This window comes from Pleurodeles waltl, chromosome 3_1, assembly GCF_031143425.1.
Source record: "Pleurodeles waltl isolate 20211129_DDA chromosome 3_1, aPleWal1.hap1.20221129, whole genome shotgun sequence".
Lineage (NCBI taxonomy): Eukaryota > Metazoa > Chordata > Amphibia > Caudata > Salamandridae > Pleurodeles > Pleurodeles waltl.
Window position 1 is genome coordinate 1,972,075,924 of NC_090440.1, and position 23,410 is coordinate 1,972,099,333.

At 43.1% G+C, this 23,410-nt stretch overlaps 1 protein-coding gene across 8 annotated transcripts in view; it reads left to right on the forward strand.

The window, feature by feature from the left end:
* Positions 1-23,410, forward strand: part of ALDH3A2 (aldehyde dehydrogenase 3 family member A2) — a 325,020-nt gene that overhangs the window by 208,093 nt on the left and 93,517 nt on the right. For all 8 annotated transcript variants that reach the window (XM_069226358.1, XM_069226364.1, XM_069226365.1 and 5 more), the window contains one exon: positions 9,378-9,477. In XM_069226358.1, the coding sequence (XP_069082459.1) occupies positions 9,378-9,477 (100 nt within the window). The remainder of the gene's footprint in view (positions 1-9,377; positions 9,478-23,410) is intronic.

The window sequence follows — 23,410 nt, forward strand, 5'->3', positions numbered from 1 at the left end:
AGTACAGGGAGTGCAGAATTATTAGGCAAATGAGTATTTTGACCACATCATCCTCTTTATGCATGTTGTCTTACTCCAAGCTGTATAGGCTCGAAAGCCTACTACCAATTAAGCATATTAGGTGATGTGCATCTCTGTAATGAGAAGGGGTGTGGTCTAATGACATCACCACCCTATATCAGGTGTGCATAATTATTAGGCAACTTCCTTTCCTTTGGCAAAATGGGTCAAAAGAAGGACTTGACAGGCTCAGAAAAGTCAAAAATAGTGAGATATCTTGCAGAGGGATGCAGCACTCTTAAAATTGCAAAGCTTCTGAAGCGTGATCATCGAACAATCAAGCGTTTCATTCAAAATAGTCAACAGGGTCGCAAGAAGCGTGTGGAAAAACCAAGGCGCAAAATAACTGCCCATGAACTGAGAAAAGTCAAGCGTGCAGCTGCCACGATGCCACTTGCCACCAGTTTGGCCATATTTCAGAGCTGCAACATCACTGGAGTGCCCAAAAGCACAAGGTGTGCAATACTCAGAGACATGGCCAAGGTAAGAAAGGCTGAAAGACGACCACCACTGAACAAGACACACAAGCTGAAACGTCAAGACTGGGCCAAGAAATATCTCAAGACTGATTTTCTAAGGTTTTATGGACTGATGAAATGAGAGTGAGTCTTGATGGGCCAGATGGATGGGCCCGTGGCTGGATTGGTAAAGGGCAGAGAGCTCCAGTCCGACTCAGACGCCAGCAAGGTGGAGGTGGAGTACTGGTTTGGGCTGGTATCATCAAAGATGAGCTTGTGGGGCCTTTTCGGGTTGAGGATAGAGTCAAGCTCAACTCCCAGTCCTACTGCCAGTTCCTGGTAGACACCTTCTTCAAGCAGTGGTACAGGAAGAAGTCTGCATCCTTCAAGAAAAACATGATTTTCATGCAGGACAATGCTCCATCACACGCGTCCAAGTACTCCACAGCGTGGCTGGCAAGAAAGGGTATAAAAGAAGGAAATCTAATGACATGGCCTCCTTGTTCACCTGATCTGAACCCCATTGAGAACCTGTGGTCCATCATCAAATGTGAGATTTACAAGGAGGGAAAACAGTACACCTCTCTGAACAGTGTCTGGGAGGCTGTGGTTGCTGCTGCACGCAATGTTGATGGTGAACAGATCAAAACACTGACAGAATCCATGGATGGCAGGCTTTTGAGTGTCCTTGCAAAGAAAGGTGGCTATATTGGTCACTGATTTGTTTTTGTTTTGTTTTTGAATGTCAGACATGTATATTTGTGAATGTTGAGATGTTATATTGGTTTCACTGGTGATAATAAATAATTGAAATGGGTATATATTTGTTTTTTTGTTAAGTTGCCTAATAATTATGCACAGTAATAGTCACCTGCACACACAGATATCCCCCTAACATAGCTAAAACTAAAAACAAACTAAAAACTACTTCCAAAAATATTCAGCTTTGATATTAATGAGTTTTTTGGGTTCATTGAGAACATGGTTGTTGTTCAATAATAAAATTAATCCTCAAAAATACAACTTGCCTAATAATTCTGCACTCCCTGTAGTTTGCAAATTGAGCCTGTGCAGTAAGTTATTATCCATTCATTTTCCAACCAGTCAGGGAATCCAACCCTCGGCCTCTTAGGGTGCAAGCATGCACTTGTATCTAATTCTTAGGTAGCACCCCTCCCATATCTTTATAGGCCTCTAAAGAACTGCTTAGGGACAATGATCGGAATCTTATGAAAACTGTGTAGCAGTTTAAGCAGCTCGAAACATCTTGATGCTATAGATGCCACCTAATAGGAGAATTAGCGGTCAAATTTAATCACAACGTTTTGGTTCCAGCTCACTTGGAGCTGCCATATAGTGTGTCACCTACAGTCCTTATGGCCAAATATATCCTGGTGGAGGGAGACCACTGAAATGGCGACCCATCCACCACCCGTTGAGAAGCAGGAAAAGGAGTTGTGAGCCCCGACGTCGACCAATTAATATGTAACCCAAAATAGACACCAAAGGAAGTGATGTCAGACGTTTGATGAGCTAGATTGATCTGGTTGTGTTTATTGTAAAGAAGAATATAATCAGCAGATAAAACAGTAATGTTCTTATATGCAAAGGACTTGATGTCTTTATTAGCATGCATGTACTGGATATAAGAGGTCAGTGGTTACATTGCCAAGCCAAAAGGTAAAGGTGACAACATGCATTCCTGCCATATTCTCCTACTTGGAAGATGACAATCAAGAGTACTGTATTGACTTGTAGTGTAGCTGGTGTGGAGACGTATAGTAGACTGACTATAAGGGAAGGTAACTTCCAACTTCAATACTGCACAGCACCTCAAACAGGTAAGGCCACTTGTCTAAATCAAAGGCCTTGTCTGTGTCTAGAGTTGCCACCTCCTTAGGAAGTTCTGGTCTACATTATGAATAATGATGAACAGTTGCCTCGGAGAAATCTATAGGAACCTGATGAGGGTAAAGAAGTCCAGCTAATAGCTTCACCAGTATTTTATTATTAGCATTGATCAATGAAAGTGGCCTGCATGAGCGGCATTCCACTGGTGATTTACCAGGTCTCAACAGCAGTGTAGTAATTGCTTCTCTGATGGAACCTTGCTATGACTTCTTTGCAAAGACGACTCCTACATTGAAAGAAGATGTGGCACAATCAAATCAACATACTCCTTACAAAGCTTAGCACTAATACAATCCGAGCCAGAGCCTTTTCACCAGAACAATCTGAACTAGCCTACTTACATTCCTCTGCCGGCATGGGTGCACATAAAGGTTCCAATGTCCATCGTTGATTTACCTGGTCCAAATAAATTTTAAGCTCTGCTGTAGTCTGGGAGGATTTAGACGGTTGAAGTAGCCAATATTTTCACCCCAATACCTTTGCAATTAGACTAGGAGCTCTACAAACATAAGCTTCTATATCTATTTACAACATCTTGGTCTGTTTCCTTTCCCTCTGAATGCCCATCTAAAAAGCGTCCACAACATTCTCCCTCGCCATAATGCCTCGCCACACCATTCTGACAGTCTCAGAATCACCTGCCTCATTAAACTCCACTAGTCTGGCCCTACTTTGTTTCACTATTGACTTGTCACAGCTATCTGCTTAGCTCCTCCCCCCAAGGTTGTCCTCCAGTTTACTTAACTGACCTCAGATTGATTTGTGAACCCTACACTACCCATGGATACAATCATCCCTGTTGGACCGGTCAGCCTTAGAGTGGTCTTCCTCTTGCCTGCTTGCCTCCATCTTGTTCTAATTTTTGTTCTGTTGGCCTTGGGTCTGTGTGCACTTTGCCACGCTAACTAGTGCTAAAGTGCATGTGCTCATTCCCCTAAACATGGTTTCATTGGCATTTACTTGATTGGCCAATTTAATTTACGTGTAAGGCTCTTGTAGAGTGGTATACCATATAGCCAAGGCCTGTAAATTCTATCAGTGGGCCTGCAGCACCTATTGTGTTACTCACTTGAGTAGCACCTTAAAACTTGTCCAAGGCCTGGCATTGCAGCTTGAAGGCACGTTGACTTGGCATTTGAAGCCCCTTGCCAAGTCTTGAACTCCCCTTTTAATACATATGTCACCCCTAAGGTAGGCCCTTGGTGGCTTACCCATAGGGCAGGGCGCTGTGTAATTAAGAGGTAGGACATGTACTTTTTAATTCTACATGTCCTAGTTGTGAAAAAATCCCAAATTTGTTTTCTCACTACTGACTGAGGGGCCTGTCCCTCCCGTAGGGTAACATTGGGGATTCCTTATTAAAAGTAATAAGTTGTAATTCCCAAACCAGAAGTGGTAGATATGGTTGATATCTATGAACTTGTAGCCTGTTTATTGGTAAAATTGGATTTATCATTGCAAGTTTGAAAATGCCACTTTCCAAAAGTTGGCATTTTCCTGCCCCTAGCCCTCTGCGTCTGTAACCTGGCTTAGATCACATGACTGGGTGTAACTGACAGTTGGGACTTTGTGAATTCACCCCAGACAGTCGCACAATAGGGGGATTAGCAGAGCCTGAATGAGCCTTTAACTGACTTGATGAGGGGACAGAGCTAAGCACAGACCCACTTGCAACAGAATAGGCTGGGCTCTGCAACCACACAATAGGCTTAACAACCCTGTATTGTCACTGCAGCCAGCTAGGAGCGAGGGCAGGGGAGGCAGGAAATTCCTGGGACTTCAGAGAACCTTTGTGGAAACTTAGCCCACTTCTAGGAGCAGGGCACTAAGGTATTAAAAAAAGAGGGCTGTCAGACCTCCCCTCAGTTCACTATTGGACTTGCAGAAGGAATCTCGGAGGACTGCCTGCTGCTGTGACCTGCTGTGCACTCTGCCAGACCGCTGCTGTACCTGGAAGGACTGCTTTGCTGCCCGGGGCCTCCTTGGTACTTTCAGAGGCCAGCCCTGCATCACCAACTGCACCCAGGACTCCATTGGCTATTTTAGATGGTCTCCTGTTCTGAGTCGCAAGGACATAACAGTCTCCCATCATCTTAAACCTGCACCTGGACCCAGCCTGAGTGAGTCTTGAACCCCCAAGAGGTCTCCATGCATTCCTCAACCCTTGGTTGTGGTGCTAAAGGTGCCCAGGTGATCAATATCCAAAACTGAGGACTACCTGTTTTGAACCTTAAACATTATAAATTCAGAACTCTGGTTCTACTAATTGGATTTTTCGTGGTTTTGGTGTAAAAATAATTTATTGAAATGTTCCCTTTTTCTTAATTGTCTTGGGATTTTTATTGTGTTGTGTTGCTGTTTGTGTACTGCATAAATATTTAACACATTGCCTCTAAGTTTAGCCTGACTGCTTTTTGTGCCAAGCTACCCAGGGTTAAGCACAGGTTAAATTAGTGGCTTTTTGTGGTTCACCCTGCAAGGGATTGTGGTTGTTGCTTGGCCAGGGCTCACACCCCAGTCAACCAGCAACCCAGTTTCTCTCAGTCCCTAAAAAAACCTTCTTCAGTGTAAGGCACTCCTAACTGAATGTACTTTGCTTTAAGAAAGGACTGGTTTTAGGAATGCTAGATCAGTTAGTGCCTCACTTTTGAATCTCCAGACCTCAGCTAGCAGACAGGGTGCTGGTAGTCTTCACTCTATGAGTAATGGAGAATGATCGGACAGTGTTCTTTGTAGGATTTAACAGCTTAATGGAAACCCCCCAATTTGAGTTCATATTGTGAAAATATAAATAAATGGTGTAACTTGTAGCCACCGGATTGCATTCCACCAAGTCATAAATGCTGTTCTGTCATATGCAACCTATACTGCCGTATTTCCCTGTGGAGAGAAGGTGGGCACAACAAAAATATGAAGCCCAGACTGGCCCTCACAACCCACTGTAGTGTTTGGTCTTGCAGTCTCCCTTCATCATCCTCCAGAGAGGGATAACCGTTAAGTCTAAACATAATTAATTTCACTCAAAGGGCATGGGGGCAAATGTTTTTAAAGCACCTTGTTGGATCTCACATAAACATGAGAAAACCTAACCATTAACAAAATCCACCATTCTACCTGCCTCCCACACATTCACCCTTGCTGTTCTTATCATCCCACCCCATGTTCAGTTAGTGGTATTGCACATCTAAGCCCTTTAAAGTTCTGCTCCAGGAGACCATTTTTATCTCCTGAGAGCATGTGGTCACCATAAAGTCCCATCCCCCCCAAAGTAGGCAATGCCATTAGACTGTACGCCAACAATTATGTTAAAGTATATATTGATGTGTTTGAGTTGCTTGCACAATTAAGTGCCTGGGGTATGCAACAAGTGTCAAGTGTGCTTGGGTGAAATTCATAGCAGTCCGTTACAATCACTGCCAGGTGCCCTTCCTGATATCTGCAGCATTAAACCAAGACTGAGTGAGAAGGTTGCCATACCCTCTATCTGTCTCCTCATCAGCACAAGTGCCCAAGCAGCCTTAATGGTTGAGGGAGCCCAGAACCATTGAACCGCAGCTTGGGGGCATATTATCTTGTTCACCCCGAGCTATCTGGATCTAGACCAGAGGACATAAACAGTGCAAACCAGGAAGTGCTCCATGAACCCAGGGTAATCTTGAAGATCCCTAAAGCTGTTCAGGAACCCCATCTTCCAGTGACCTACACCTTTCAGCCATTGGTCCGTTCGACCAGTCAGAATGTGGCCCTTAATGCGCTGCACAAAGAACATCTTTCCCCTGAACGGGCGTGCACCTTCAAGCTACCCTTCAAATGGAACTGAAGTTGCAAATGTTGTTGCATAGTGAACACAATGCAGGACAGATCTCACTTTTTCAGTGACCCTGCTGCTGCACTTGTTTTTGCTAACTACGATTGAACTAGATGCTAGTATCCTTCCCTTTGCAGAATCTTTTCTCCTTGGATATTTTCTGAATTTTAGAGAAACATTCTCATGGGCGTATCACTGGTGGTTTCACCCTGCTGCTAATGTTCTAGCTCTGGTTGTGCCAAATGTAGGCAATGAACTTGTCACTGTGTGACTAGATGTGCTTTGGCTTTACCAGCCCAGGGTGTTTGCGGCGCTCTTAGAGATGAAGGGGCTCCAAATGAGACTTTCAAATGGATGCCTGTGGGATGTCCTAATTCCCGCGACTGCAATGTGTTCCTACATGATACATTTGCATTAGACTTTGAAGGCTTTTTTCATGCTGCTTCAGGCAGTGTTACCTGTAGTCTTTCATCCATAGTTGATGTGACCCTCAAATAGTTTTACTACCAGGGCTGCAACAATCTTGGATTGAGACCAATACCCTGTTTGAGACATTGGTTGTGCTTGAAAATCTTCAGTACAACCAATTTGTCATATCTATTTTACCCTTTGTACTCAGTGAGAATTTAATCCCATACCCTGGTGGAAAGAGTAGAAAAGACGAAGTACAGTGTACAAGGATAGATTTCATCAGTCCATCCTGGGGAAAATAGAAAGCAGTTTCTGAGTAAAAAGGTGTGTCACACTTCTGTAGTTATCAAAGCTACCATCCTCCTTGTTTTTTGTGAATGCACCATCTGGAAGTTAATGGAATATTAAGTTGACTTCCTCCTCAGAGAGAAGAAAGATAACCTCTAAAAATAATTTAACAAGGAATGATCTGGTTACATCAGTCAGTATTATAAAAGCTGCATTGAATTTCTCCTCTATTGATTATTAAATCAGCTTGTCCATGAGATCCAGCTCCTGCTCTTGTTGTACTTTTACTTCCCAGTTTGTATCCAGCACAGTCAGGTACTCCGGTACTCACATCTGTGGGATGGCAAGGTCTACATCATAAGATTAATGTGCCACATTGGAGGACAGAGCCACAGCAACAACAGAGGAAACTGAAATCATCTGACCCACTAGTAAGGCAGAGTAACCCTCATCCGCTACAGTAAAATATGATTGCTACGAAGAAATGACTATGCCTTTATACCCCCCACTGAGCAGTTAACCTATTGAAGGAAGAGTACCCAACATTTCCTGGTGGCAACAAAATAGCTAGAGACAGATAGGGGGGCATCATGACCCCGGCGGTCGGTGATAATGTGGCGGTAGTACCGCCAACAGGCTGGTGGTACATACTGCCACATTATGACATTTGCGGGTTGGCTGCAGCCAACCCGCCACTTTACCATTCCGATGGCCATGACGATAGCAGCCACCGGGCCAGAGATAAGAATCTCCAGCCCGGCGGCCACTATTGTACTGCCGCCGGCATTATGACCCTGCCTACCGCCATGGTTTTTGTGGCGTTCACAACGCCACGAAAACCATGGCGGTAGGCCCTACCAATGACAGGTAGTTACTTCCCTGTCACTGGTAGGAGGCTCCCCAGACGCCCCCTACTCCCCTGTCCATCCACACCCCCTTCCAATTCGCCCCATTCACGCACATTTGCAGACACGCACCACGCATACACATACTCACACAGGCATACACGCATTCATACACGCATGCATCCATTCATTCTCGCACACATTCACACTGACACGCAGACATGCATTCACCGTTTCATTCACACATGCATTCTCACACATGCATACACACTTGCAAACAACACTACACACACTCGCATTCATGCACACACTCACACATTCATTCACACAATACCCCACAACTCCCTCCCCTGTGGGAAACCCAACTTACCTGCATCCAGGGAGACTTCCGGCAGGAAACGGGATGGGGCGCTGATACCGCCAGCAGCGCCTGCCAGCAGAACACCGCCAGGCCGTCTTAATTTTCTTAATACAGCTGGCGGCGGTCTACTGGTGTGACGCTGCTGGTGGTAGCAGCGCCACCTTTAACAGCATCCGCCTTTAGGCTACAGTGAGATTTCCGCCATTTTTTTGGGTGGAAATCTGGCTGTGGTCATAATTTGGGGGACGGATTTTAGTTGCGTCAATGGTCTTTTGCCGCCCGTCGCCATGGCGGTAGGTGGCATTTACTGCCAATGTCTTAATTATGGCCATAGTGTCTAGATATGGATTTAAATTTAAACAAAATCAGAATGGCTGGTGCAGGACTTAAATATCTGACTCCAAAATAAGAAGTCAAGAAAACTGAGAGTCAGGGAAACAAGGGCCATCTTCTCCTGTGACCTTAAGCCTACAAACAACTGGATCAGAAAAGAAAAGTTCAATATGTTGGTGCTTCATCAGCTCTTTCCCTGGGTTTCACTGTGGATTTGCAAGATTCGGATCTGACACACATGGAGTTCTTGTGTTTCTCCAGAACAAAATTACTAATTTCTCCACACCAAGAAATAAAATACCTAGCATTGGTTCTAATGCACAGAGGACACAAGTGTTTGCCTTGATTTACAGTCCATTGCTTATTGAGTCTCTAAGTGTTAATGCCTTAAGTCCATTCCTCAGCCATACATGTCGCCTCAGTTTGGAGGCATCTTGCAACTTTCCAGAACCCAAGACAAAACTAGATCCAGAGTTCAAGGGATTTGGATAACTACCTCAACAAGCAAATATGCAGTCCAAGCTTGTCAGTGGCAGTACCATAAAACGAGTTCCTAATCAACTTTTGACAGGTCAAATAATTGTCACAGATTCATTTCTAGCTAGAAGAGTAGCATGACAAGCCAAGGAAAATAGGTCTCCAAAGGAACAGAAATATCGCGTGGGCATTTTTGATTTTAGGGTTCACTCCACCTAAAATTGAGGGATGTCCCCATGCCTACCTTTAGATTCCATTGGGTCTGTCAGCATCTCTGTGAGAGTGGTGGCGTAGTTGTCTTTGCGGTATCATTCAAGACCTGTACACACAGAGTGCAAATACGAAGAAGCCATCTTCCAAAAGTCTTCAGCCTCTTGTTCCATAATACTCCTACTGAATTTATTCTAATATTTGTTTTATTTCAGGTGATTAAAAAAGTGATCTCGGAGACCTCCAGTGGTGGTGTCACTGCAAACGATGTGATTATGCACTACACTATTACAGCTTTGCCGTTTGGGGGAGTTGGTAAGTTATTTATTACATTAATCTATACGCTCCTTTATATTGTAAGACAAGAAAATATTCTGTGAATTTATGTGGTCTGGTAAAGAAATCCATGACAGTGTGTCAGGAATGTGGAACTATTTTTGTATTGGCCTTTTTTTTTTGTTTTGCGAAAGGTCCTAAGTTTCTGACGCAAACCCAGATCTTCAGCGATTATTGGACTTGGCTTTGCATCAGACAATAAGGCCTCGTTGAGGGAGACATAAGGCAGGAAAAATATTTTTTTTTGTTCCTGCCGCCACACATTGCATATGTGCTGTTCTGTACATTAAGTGTGCAGAATGTTAACAAAATAAAAATAGCATAGTTTTTGTACTCTGAGGGTATCCCTGCAATACAAAGTCTATGCTAGAGACCCTGCACAAACCTTTGTGGCATGGTGCCAGGATGTGTGCTTGTGCTAGACATCAGATACACACATCTGCATTGTGGTGCAAAAGTGTGCACGGGACGCTAGGCTACATAAAAGTACACTAGCACTTGGGAAGACGCTGAAATGTCATTTTATTAGGTATGGGGCTATCCTGCTTCCCCCCCCACCCCCCCCCCCCCCCCATGTAACAGCTATGGTTGGTGCAGTTCAATGCATGAATCATTAGTAAATCTGTCCCTTCGTCTCCTACTGTAAGCAGTGTGCGGCTTTCAGCTGTGAGTGCCCACCCTGTGTCCTTCTAGGCTAGGTAGCAATACCTGGGTGGCAGATTTATAAATTATATTGCACCACACCAACCTAAGATGGTGCTGTTTGTTGCACTAGAGGGAGAAAGCAGTGCAGATCCATCGCTACTCTGCTCAGTAATACAGATGAGAGTAAGTGAGAGACAAAGACAGAAAGCTGAGGATAATAGTACAGCATGAGGGGTAAAGTAGAGAGCGAAAGGAGGTGAAGACTGAGATGAGGTAATAAGATAGATTAGGTAGGTGAAGACCTAGATGAGGTGGGGGGGCATTCCGTGAAGAGAGGAAGGTGAGGTAGCCATAAAGAATGATACAGGGGTGAGGTAGCCAGAAAGAATGATACAGAGGTAGGGTGAGAAAGAAAAGTAGAGAAATAGCTACGGTTATAAAGCAAGGTAGTGAAAGCTAGAGATAAGAGAACAAAGTAGAGAAAGAGGTGAGTTATAGAAAGGCAGGGCAGAAAGATATGAGCTAGTGAGAGAAATACAGAAAGCTGCAAGGAAGAATGCTGATGTAGAGAGAGAATGTCCTAATGAGAAGTGAGATACAGAAAAATATGTCTGGTAATAAGAGGTGTAAAGCAGACAGGTAGTGGGGCTGAAAGGTACAAAGAGATTGGGTGTAGAAAGAACTGACATTTTTAGAGTGGAGATAGTGATGGGGTAAGTATATTGAGCAAGAGTGAGGTAAAGGGAAAAGGTTGAGGTAGAAGAGGTAAGGTGAAATATGTAGAAAGGCATGAGAAAGAAAGATATGAGGTAGAGGAATAGAGGTAGTACAGAGAGTTGACAGATAGTCATAGGTGGGCTTAGATAGAGAAGTTCATAGAGAGAAAGGCAAGAATTTGTGATAGGTGATGTGGTGAGATGAGATGCAAAAAGAAAGGTGTGAAGAGGATAAAGGTGAAGTAGAAAGATAAAAAGTGGAATAATGTTACTATGGGTGATGTTGGGGTGCTTTACTTACAAGTACACTGAACATAAGTGGGGCAATGAGGGAAGTAACACCATGCCACTGACCGCAGATAAATAATTCTACTGCATAGGCACTGATTCTATTAAGACCAGTAATCTGAAGGTGCTCATCAATGTAAGTAACTAACCTGGCAATGACAGAAGCTTGGTGCATGAAGCCTCCCAAGTGCAATGATCTTCATGTGCATATTTGATCTTGAGTGATTACTCCTGATCATCTTGCATATTAAGCAGATATATGAAGAGTTGTGTATCTTCTTAATAAAGTGTCTGTGAGCAAACAAATGCCCGAGATAGCCTATGATGTGGTGCCATTGAGAGGTGGAATGGCTGATTGACTGGATTGAGCCTAGATCAGTTGCTACACAAAGATATTTTCTTTACCCGACTGCGTGAACCATGCTCAAATTCACTTAGAATTTAACTTGTCTTCTCTGCAGCTGATCCTGAACACAAAATTCTTGGCCTCCTGCCTAAAGGTGAAACAAGCTCAGGCTGGCATCCTAAAACACATCTTGTGGCCAGCATTGAATTGGACGCATTCTACATGACACTAGTACCTGGGTAGCTTGCTGACTACTTTGGAAGCACAGACCATATGGACTGCCAGTTTTCCCGCAAAGCAGGCTTTAAAGCTACTACTATAGCAAGTAAAACTAATATCCTTTGATTGGGACAGGAAGGCCTTGAAAGAGAAGTTCCACAACAATTGAGCAACCAACCTTTTTGAGCCCACAACTCTCCAAAATTATTTGCCCCAACTACTGGTCAGAGGCTCAATTGATGAAACTTAGATTCAGGCTGATTCCCCTCTCAAAGTTTTTGAGTACGGCTGGGGGTGGGGAGTGACTACGACAAGCAGCGGAGGATGTTTGCCATTGGAGGAGGGTCCGTGGTCCACATAGCATTCATCTGGAAACCACTAAATATTGGCTGCGATCCATCCTGACGTGCCTAAACGTTTGCTGCTGTAAATAAGACATTCAATACTGTTTAAAAAGGGGAATCCACTCATTTATCTGCCCATCTTCTCAAATTTCTAAAACTGCATATTCAGCCCTACATGCTGCTGTGGAGCACCCTAGCCTCTCAAGCTCTGCTTGCTCATAATGCAGCCGATTTTCCCCTCCCACCCGCCCCCCCAACGACCTACTGGACCCACTGATAGTTACACACATTAGACTAGCAGCCAGTGCCATAGAACATCAGACGATTACTTGGACAAAAGGGATAGAAGTACAGTGAAAAAGGTATTGGGCCATTTGTGATCATGACTAGAGTGCATTAGTTGGGCTTGCATAGCCCTTTATGATGTTGCACAGGGAACTTTAAGGTTAACATTGAGGAGCACTTTAAATTTGTAAACTCTGCATTGGGCTGCTTGCAGAAACTGGCTAGAGGACATTAGTTGGGCTTGCACAGTTCTTTAAATCATTGTACGAGGCACTTTAAGTTAATAGTGAGAAGCACTTGAAATTACATTAACTCAGTGAAAGACTTGAGTAAGATTGCTTATCGTGGGCTTGCCAGTCATTAGCCAGCTAACTCTTGATGCTTCAAGAAAGCTACGATGGGCCAAAGGAGGGCTTTCTGGGCCCACTGAAAGGTGTGCCTATGTTATTGTGTAAACTTTCCCTTGTGGTCACTCAGAACCGATTCTGGTCTTCTGTCCTCTGGGGTTGCAGCCTGGCTGTCTAGCAGGCCAATAGAAAGGGCAGGCCCAAGTGTGAGTTACTTCTGCCTGTGACAGTGTAGGCACCTTTTGAAGTTAATTAAGCTCCTGGACACAACTTAGGTGACAATCCTGTTGGGGGAAATAAAACATCTCCCCACACCCAAGCTCTTTGTCCACTCCATGGCAGAAATACACATTTCACCGCAGGGGAGCCACCAACAGACAGATGACGCTGAACACTGCCACAAATGCTCGTTTTGACTCTTATAGGAAAATGAACACTTTCTGAAGGTTTCATTTTCAAAATAGGAATCTAAAATCCAATTTGACCATTAAGTTGGATTTTGTATTACTATTAAAATGATTCTCAAACTCATGTCAAGCATTATAACGCAAGACAGTATTTTCCTATGGGATAGCCAGTCTTAACACACTGAAAAACGACTTTGGAGATTTTCTACTGTCAGCACATGTAAAATATAAGTGCAAATGCCCTACTTTTTAATTAAAATACACACTGCCAAATGAGCAAGTAGGACTTACTTTAGAAATTACCTATAAGTATTAAAAAGGATGATTTAGGACTGGCAAAAGGTTTATTTTGCAAAGCTGAATCAGTTTTAATACTGCTTGCCCGGGCTGCAGGGGCAGGTCTTAAGGCATGTTCTGCATGGTGACTTTAGTGGTGCGTTTGTCCCCTTATTTTCATTTCCCTTATCATTTATTCCAGTCTTTTCTGTGGCATACAGCTTAAGAGATATCAAGGTTGAAATTGAAAAACATACTTGCCCATAGAACAAGCACTCAGCCAACAGGTTTGATGCTTATATGTGAGCACTGACAAATGTAATTAAAAATATCTGTTGTTGTGCAGAACAATTAAAATAAAGTATCGCTTTGCATATATGTTTATGTATGAGTTAAAGAATTAATTCCACTGGAAGGATACACCTAAACAGCCCAAAGGAAAATGGTGAGACTGAAATGGTGTCTATGCCATTACATGTCAAACCTAACAATAAAGGTAATTTCGTAGGAGCGCTGCGTGAAGAACGGGGACGGGTTTCTCTGCTCCTTGGAGATGGAGGTGAGCAATTAGGCTGCCTATTAACTTCTCTGAGCAACATTTAGCTTAAACTTTAGTTTAGAGTGGATTTACCTTTACACAGTAACTGCCTATTTTGCAGTGAGCTGGGTACGCGTAATACTGAGCAGGATGGCATAAAATTCTGACAGTTAATTTTATAAGGCATCTAGATAGAGTTCACTCCAGATGGGGCCTCCAGGAGAACCTACATTTTCGTTCTAAAGTCCCTGCAACTATTTATTAAGCCGTGATGAAGTCTTTGAGAATAATTTTTCTCATAGGACGAAACACGTGCTGGCTGTTGGTGGATTGTAAATATTGGTTTCCAATGGATTTTGCATCTCAAGATTAAACAGAACTTTTGCCTAACGCCCCGGTCCGACTCATAATAGATGGTTTATCAAGTCTTGAAACGTATGGAGGACTGAACTTTATTCATGAGTGCCCTGACACCTGTTATGTCGATGCTTGGTCTCCTTTGGAAACATTGGAGGAGGGAGGAAGATCCTCCTGCCAGGAGCACCGTGTACTTATAAGGATTTACTAAGTTTATTTGGTGATAGACTGTGAGCGCTGTTTCCTATATCTTTCTTCCCTTTTGGTAAATCTTGTTTTCATACAGCTTAAGAGATATCAAGGTTGAAATTGAAAACCATGTTTGCCCTTAGAACAAGCACTCAGCCAACAGGTTTGATGCTTATATGTGAGCACTGACCAATGTAATTAAAAATATCTGTTGTAGTGCAGAACGATTAAAATAAAGGATCGCTTTGCATATACATTTATGTATGAGTTAAAGAATTCATTCCACTGGAAGGATACACCTAAAAAGCCCAAAGGAAAAAGGTGAGACTGAAATGGTGTCTATGCCATTACATGTCAAACCTAACAATGAGGGTAATTTTATTTGCATTTATGTACCTTTTCTGTACCCCTAACTGCCCCTGCTGAAGCGCTGACTTGCTTTACGCCAGACAGCACGTTGCTCCCAATCCTGGATTAGTGGTAATCCAGTGAGTATTGTCATTATTGGGATTAGTCATGTGGTCTCAATGAAACAATTCATGGGATTTGCTCAAGATTCTTTGTATTAGGTAAATTAAAAACGGCTATATGCATATGACTGGTGAGATTAAGAAATAGACTAGAGGAAATTAAATATTGTTAGCTTGCAGGGAATGACTGTCTGAGAAGGAAAGACTGTAACCTTCCAAATGAGGTGTGTGCGATTTACAGAAACCCAATAACATACTGCAAGGCAACCATGCATGTCACTTAGAGTGCACTGTTCCCAGAAAGAAGAGGCATGCAGAGGATTAAGGAAGAAGAGGGTTATATTAAGGAAAAAGGAGAGCGAACAACTGGAAGTTTAAAGTCAGTATTTTCATTCAGGATTTTGTTCAGGATTGTAGGAATATAGAGGAGGCGTTTTGAGATATCAATCTGTCTGAGGGTGGAAAACTAGAAACACATCATATTTTGTGTGCAAGATAGTACAATATGACCTACTTTTGACAGGCAGTGCTAGGCTACCAGTAGGCTACTGCTTCAGCAAGGGCAAGTGATCAGCTCAGGGGCTGGAGGCGTAAAATAATGCTGTTTGCCGTTTGATGGATGCAGCAACCTCATGATCATAGCAATTGTGACATACTGTAAGGGGTAAACAATGCAAATAGCTAAAAAGGAGAGAATGGAAATGCTGTAACAAATGTCCTCTGCTGTTCACCCATATAATTTATTGTGCAAATTATGGAAAAGGCGTCTGCTGCTGTTCACCCATAGCGTTTGTCTCAGAGTATTATTTAAAAAAGCCATAATGAAAGGTCCGAAGTTCATCACAGTCGTTGATCTTGTGGCAATTCTTGCTCCAATTTCAGATTACACAACACGCAAGTATTTAATGGTGGCCTCATTGATTTAGCTCCCTATGCTTCAGTGCTTCAAAGCCATCATCAGCTAAAGTTTCAATTGGAGGGGAAGTTAATGTTCATGAGAAGAATGTGGGTCATGGGAGTTCAGAATTCACACCTAAAAGGTACATTTTAGTGTGTTGCCCCTCTCGTGGAACTTTTTTTTTTTTTTTTTTTTTTTTACTAACAACAAGACAAGATTTTGTTGAGTAGGCCTCCTTCTATCACCTTGAAGTTGTACATTTCTACCACAGATAAAAGGTCAGACTATTTAATACAATCTTGCAAGAGACTCAAGTTCCCGACTCCTTTACAGAGTCGGTGGTGGTCAAGTTTTTAAAGAAAGGCAAGCCAGAAAAATAAATGATCTCTTACAGACCTATTAGTCTACTTAACTGCATCTACAAAAATCTTGGCAAATCGTATAGCAGTTGCAGGCCCTTTGGTGATCCATGAATATCAGAATGGGTTTCTTGTAGGAAAGAGTATGGCAACTAATACCCACTACCTGACCCAAGCAATTGACTTTTTTTCCACAAAGAAAATGGAGGCAGCAATTACAATGCAAGATGCCGAGAAGGCACTTAACCAGGTTCAATGTAGGTGTCTGTTTTCAGTTTTAACAAAGTTTACCCTTGTCTCCAGATTTGTATGGGTTTTAAAGAATCTATATGTCAGTGCAAAAACAGCTATAGTTTTAAATGGGGAATTGGCAGGCAAGATCACTATAGGTCGTGGGACACTTCAAGGCTGTCCTCTTTCCTCCCTATTGTTCGCTCTGTTTATTGAGCCATTAGCTGGTGCCATAAGATAGGACCAATCTATTCAACCGCCTGTGGCAGGGGCATCAAAGCTGACATTTTTTGCCAGTAAAATGGCTCTTTATCTAGCAGCCGATACTGCTAATATAGCATACGCTTTCGCAAAAATTAACAAATATATGGGAATGGGGGGGTGGTATAAGATAAATGATGGGAAATTAGAGGCAGTCTTTTTTTAACTGCTCTCCTAATGTACTGTCTGTTGTATTTCGGCCTCATTACTCAGCAGCCACACCTGTAAGATATCTTGGGACTTTATATTATAGAACCTCTTAGCTGGGTTTATCTATTTGCACTTAATTTTAGGGGAAGTTGTTCGACATGGCAAAACCTCCCTATAACCATTATCAGATGGGTTGCCGTCGTTAAAAGGAGCATTCTTCTGCTATTGCCTCTTCTGTTTACATTATTATTAATGTTAAAGTTCCGCATTCATTTTATTGACCGTGAATTCAGAAATTAAGAAGTTTGTATGATACAGTAAGAAGACGTTGAAGATCCAGGAGCTGCAGTTAGACTCTAAAGAGCGAGGTTTTGGATTGGTTGATCAAGTCCTCTTCAACTAGGTCGAGGGAAGGGAATATTTACTTGGAACTTATGATGAAAACATCTGAAATAGGTCTCTCCCCTTTTTTTTGAAAATTCCAAGGCTGTCTAAAAACGCCAGGTACAAGACCCCGCGAACGATAAGGGAGCATTTTAATAAGATCTGGGAGGAGTATCACATTCCTCTGCTCCACTACCAGCTAAAATTTGAAGATAGCATCCCATTAGGGCTTTGTAAATCCCCACATGTAATATATGGTTTCACCTGGGGTATAAGAGGCTGCAGGACCTTTGTTATAATGGAGAATTTCTCAATGGAGTAGGCTGGTTGATGCAAAACCCAATCTTAGTCTATCTCTCTTTTTCAGCTTTGTTTAAATCAAGCACTTTAGTTTGGAATATGGTGTGGGTGAAGGATCTTTCATGGACAAACTAGGAAAAGCTTACTTTTTTTCCAAACTACGGGTACAGGAAACTAGTTGGTTTCACCCAAAACACAACAAGATATTTATTTCGGTTTTGCACCAGTCTATAGAATCCTCAGCGGGGTGACGACTGGATAGCTCTCGTTAGCAGTTCTATTATCCAGGAAGTCATAAGGCGGTGCACACTGATAATTTAAGAAGAATGGCTTTCTTCAGCAAATGGATGCTGTATTATACGCCTGCCAAAATAAAAATTAAAAAAAGTATTCGGGCGGAATCTAGATGCTTAGGTGCAACCAGGCCAACGGGGAATGGCTACATATGCTATTTACCTATAAGATTTCTGGCAAGGCATTTTTGCCGACGTAAGCCAATCACTGGGATGTGCTGTCACTCAGGATGCGTATGGGACATTATTTGGCATTGTGGTGTCCTTATTTAAGAAGATGATAGAGGAGTGTCCATTGGTATTTATTTCAACACTGGTGGACAGATCATTAGTTTCGGCCAAGTGCAAGTCTGATGTGGTTCCCTCAGCTTCCCAATGGATTTTAAAGATGCAAAAAATGTTTATCTGTAAAGCTATGTATGTTAAAAGAGTGGGGTCTATAGCTCGCGTAGATAGAATCTGAAACAATTGGGAGAGGGAATAGATAGGCAACAGATGTAAAGGTTTTTGCATGTGTATGAATTAGCATCTATGTATAATCAAGTAAGGAATGTTTAATTGAATACATTATTTTGTTTATCATGGTTTGGACTTTATCTATGTAATATATACAATAACTTTTGTAAGAAATGAGTGAGCAAAAGCTTTTAAGATTACTGTTATAATTCTGTTACAATAAACTGTTTTGTAACTGATTCAAGCTCATCTGTAAGCGACTTGAGGCGATTGAGACTGAGATCAGGTTCCTGAAGGGCGCAGTACCTCTTAATCCTGCAATGTCTGCCCCATGCACATTGCCCCTCACTACTATGGTTGATCCCTCTCCTTTGATCCCAAGCGTGGTGCAGCTGTGGTACCTCTTTTAGCTGTAGACATAGTTCCCAACACTAGGGCCAGCTGCCCCACTGACAACGTGGCAGGAAGAGAGTGTCCACAGAGTGGGACAACAATTGAGCCAACAAACGAATCAGGGAGAGGGGGTGGGCGGGTGAGAGGGGAGAAGTTCTAAATTGGTTGTGTACTCACACTGGCTTTTCCCCTCTGGATGCCCATCATATATTAATGGTCAGGAGAGTGGACTGGGTGGGACAGCTGCCCAAATCCTCTAGGGGTGATTGTGTTTTTGTAAATCTCAGGTGCCTTTCCATGGTCTGTAACCTCCTTAACAGCTGTAAACTTCAAAACTGGGACAGCACCAATATCGCCCATTTGCCGTTGGGGGTTTTTCTATCAGCATTTGAAGGGTAGATCTAGGCTTGCTCCTCAGCAAGTACTAGTTTACCATCAAAGCTGGCCCTGAGGGGGATGCTAGACTCAGAGGGGAATTCTTGATACAACAGAATCAGGTAGAGGGGTGGGACCCCATTAGCAGAGATAGATTGACTCTGTGCCGAGCAGGTAGGCTGCAGCAGCCCTGACCTCACAGGTCCGGAAAGCGCAGACACCAGTCCTAGTGTACAGGGAAATATCCCTGTGCTCTCGTCCTCTGAATGGCGCTCCAGGGAATAACTTGGGTACGGGCTACATGCCATCCCATGTCAGTACAGAGGAACAGCCCATGATCGATGCCTCTCTCCAGTACTCTTCTTTGCTTCCTCCACAGAATGTTTTTAGTTGGAACTTTGCGGGAATTAAAAGCAAATTAGGGGATCCTGACTGGGGTACTTTTGTTGATGGGCACGATTTGTCTATTCCAGTAAACATGGACATTAGATCAAGTGTACAGTTGTGGTTTCAAAAGCTATAGCATCCCAGCTACTAAATCTAGTTCCGGGCGCCCTTCTTGTGGGTTACTCATATTGGTTTGTTCCACCGCAGCTTATGCTGTCATACCCCTTCACTTGGCTTCCCCCAGATGTTCTTGGAATAATCATTTCCTACTCCAAATCCAATTTCCTCATGATAATCAACATCTACAATCAGAGTAGCAGCTATAAACAGGAATCCAAAACACTGCAGCTGTTGAATAGCATGTTAGGTGACCACTCCAATACCCAGCACGTTTTCATAGCAGGGGATTTTAATCTTGCATTCGTGCTGAACAACCTGACATGCAAACTATCTAGGGATGAACACTCTTTCTGGGGTATCCCAGAACTTGTCTACCCTGTGAGAAGGCATCTTTCTAGAGCGGACCACCATGTTGTGGATTGTATGCTATCACATGGAATCCAGGCATGCAATGGGAGAGCCCCTTCTGATAAACAGTACAATTGACTACTTTGTCGTGAACTCTGGGACATAAGGTGATGTAGAAGGTTGGATGACTTGGTGGTGAAGCAAGCGGAAAGTGACCACAATCCCTTGGTATTAAGACTCAAAGAATCCATGACCCTTCCTGGCTCAGTAGACTTTGAGCCCATGCGCACGCACGTTATGACCACTAACAACAAGAAGAATCTGAAATGGGAAACTGGGGGCTCTTCACCTGAGGTAATTAGGGCTTTATATGCAATCTTGGCACCCACATGGGTAATATCTACACCAGTTGGGGGGTGGCAGAAAAGTGGTACTAGCAGAGCATAATATGTTATTCACCAAGCTGAGGAATCTTCTGACCAAGGACTCCAGGAGGTGCCTAAACACAGCGCAGACCAAGGGCTGGTTCAATGGACAGTGCAAAAAAAAGGCAGACTTGCTTCACTCCATTAAAGAGGGGGACATGCAGGTTATAAGGGAACACAGGGCCATCTATCAGGACACTTAAAGAGAAGCTAAAGGTGCCTGGAAAGATGACATCTGGTCCAAGCTATTGGGTGCCACTATAGCTAATGACCAGTGGAAATTTGGGGCACTGGTTAGAAAGAGCATTGGGAGGGCAGGCAGCCCTGCTGAAACATCCATCCTACTCTGCAACTGGGTTGCCCACTTTGGGTGCCTGTACTCTACTTCTCCCATCCCCTAGCCTGGCCCTGCTTGTAGGGGTTATGATGACCCAATCCACAATCTATCACTCCAATCTATCCCACCAATAGCCAGAAACTGGACAAGCTGTGCACTTAAGCCCAGGAAAGCTCTGGGTCTCGACACAAATCCTGCTGGTTTGTTCAAGATTGATCATGGGGTGTGGGTCCCCTATATTAATGTGGTTTCCAGTGCTTTCGTAAAGGAGGGTGTGATTCCCTCAATTGTGTGTAATGCTAATCGTATTTAACCACCAGCTCGAACACTGACTCAATTTTGTGTTTAGCTTCATACATGGTCAGGTATTTTTCCGCGCACAGCTTGTGCAACATGTTTTCACTCTTTCTCACCAAGGCAGGGACATAACACGGAGGATTGAGGGAAGGGTAAGGATTTACCAGAGAATGTTTATGGTACGGCAGGGAACAGTTTGGTCTTGGGAGTGCACCTTGTGATGCGGCCAATCTCTAACATGCTCTTTCAACACAGACTAGAACAGCCAGAGTTTGAACAACAATTTACAGTATCGGAGGGGGGAGTTTCTAGAATTCTCCTCTTCAGCTTGTTTAAGGTATTTAAGAGGGAAACTTGATGACTGGGGTTAGATCGAACTCATTCCGTTAGGAGGGCGACTTTGACTGGTTCATTCCCACCTTGGGGAGGGCCTGCAGGAAATTATTGAGTCCATTGGGATAGGGAAGATTAGATGGCTGGGGTCGCTTTAAAGTGCTTGGATTGACCTGGGCCTAGAGAAATTTTGGTCTGAGCCTCAGTCTATTCATTGAGGGAGACTCTTCTAAAGTTAAAAACTTGGCCCAGGAGAAAGTTATTAGAAGTAGGGACTCTTCTTCCACGCTAGCCCCCTTAACAAGTGCCTTCCTTCTCCATGAATCTGTACCCAAGGTGGCGAATTTATCGGCCCAGTGTGTGTTTGGTCCCTTTTCCTTCAATTCAGGTATGGTACTCTCCCAGTTGCTGCTTTTACTGCTAACTGGGAGAAGCAGAGACAGGAATCGGACCGTAGCTTCTATTGTAAAACTGTCCAAAAAAGTGACTAGCACTTGCTGCCCACTCTATATTGCACCCAGAAATAAATGGATTGCCCCTTTGTGTAGATCTGTTAGATTACAAATTTGAGCAGAAGCCCTTAGAATATGTAAAAGCGACCACTCCTCGATTGTGGTGTTGGCTGTTTCAATGTTTATGTACCCTGCCTGGGCAGTAAGAACTAAAGCACATGGGACAGTACAAGCAGGCACACCACAAAATGATCTATGCATTTTCCTAATTGTAATGAGGTATTAAGTGTGTTATAACTATTTATCGCACCTCTGCTCAATTGATTTTAAATGTTTTTACAGTGTTTTTAATAATTTTGATTATGTATGTTAATATGAGACCAATGTCTCAAAATGTAAATAAAATTAAAAGACTCCCTTGCTGCATCTTCCCTGAATAAGTAACATTTTTAAATAAGATGTAAATAAGGGATAAGTAGTTTCACTGGGAGTACCTTATTTTGGGAACATCCTGTTGGTACAGCTACAGGAATGTCCCCTGCCTGGCATATGCAAGTGAAAGTGGTATCTTGAATTTATCTAATGTGGCGGCCTGCTAATTTAGCATGTGCGCATATGTGGTCTTTCTCTCTCGCTCTTTGTCTTTCTCTCTCTCTCTCCCTCCCTCACTCACACACAGGTGCATTCCCCGCCCCACCCCCCAATATGCCTATAATTAGGAGGTTTGGCCATTGACTGTAATGAAGTGTGTATTTATTATTCTAACTCCATGTGTGCTTTTATTATGGGCAAGGTTATAAAGCAGATCAAGGTAAATATAACTGCACTTTTAGTTTTTTCATACACTCACTCGAAACTACTTAAACACACTACGTGGACTGGCCCTCATAAGCATACTGTTTGTCTGGACAGGACAGGGTTTACCCACACTGTGAGGACCGATCTGGTCCTCACAGCATGGGCTATACATACCCACACACATTCACCCATCCCACACCAATGGAAATGTAATGCCTGCATTCCTGCGGTTGGAAACTGGACAGGGACGACTACCTGTAGAAATTACATGAATCCTCTGTTGGCAAAAGGCTCTGATAATTCCTTTATCACTGCCATTTGGTGGGCAAAAGGGATGAATGATGGGATTGCAGTTTCTGTTGTTCAAGGTAAGCAAGTTTCTAGCAAGTTGTCTGTCCCAGATTGCTACTTCAAGAAGGCTGTTGGCAGCCATATGCAGAAACTTCACACCTCACTGTGCCTGCATGGTCCCAGATCAATCAAGGATATGACTGTTAATTATGGACTTACACTAACTCCCTTCTACTCCTCCGACTAGACTCATCACTCTTAAGTCACAGCACAATTGGATAATTATAGATGAATGTGCATGTTTTACTGATGTCCTGTGTAATTACTCATAATTATGCATGTTTCTGTTGACTGTGACCTATAGCAAGCACTTTGGTACCTATTGAGTTTTCATTGCGCATATTCTATTGACCATGACCAATGTAGTTTTTCAGTTTTTACATGTTTTCTTATGGTGATCCATGTAAAGAGCTCTAATTCCCCTTGGGGCCTGGTTCACAATGTATTAAACTGCAAATAAATACATTATGGGTGCTCCAGCTTGGAGTCAGCCCCAATCCTACCAACTGTGAAGTATCAGTCAACACAAAGGCTGCA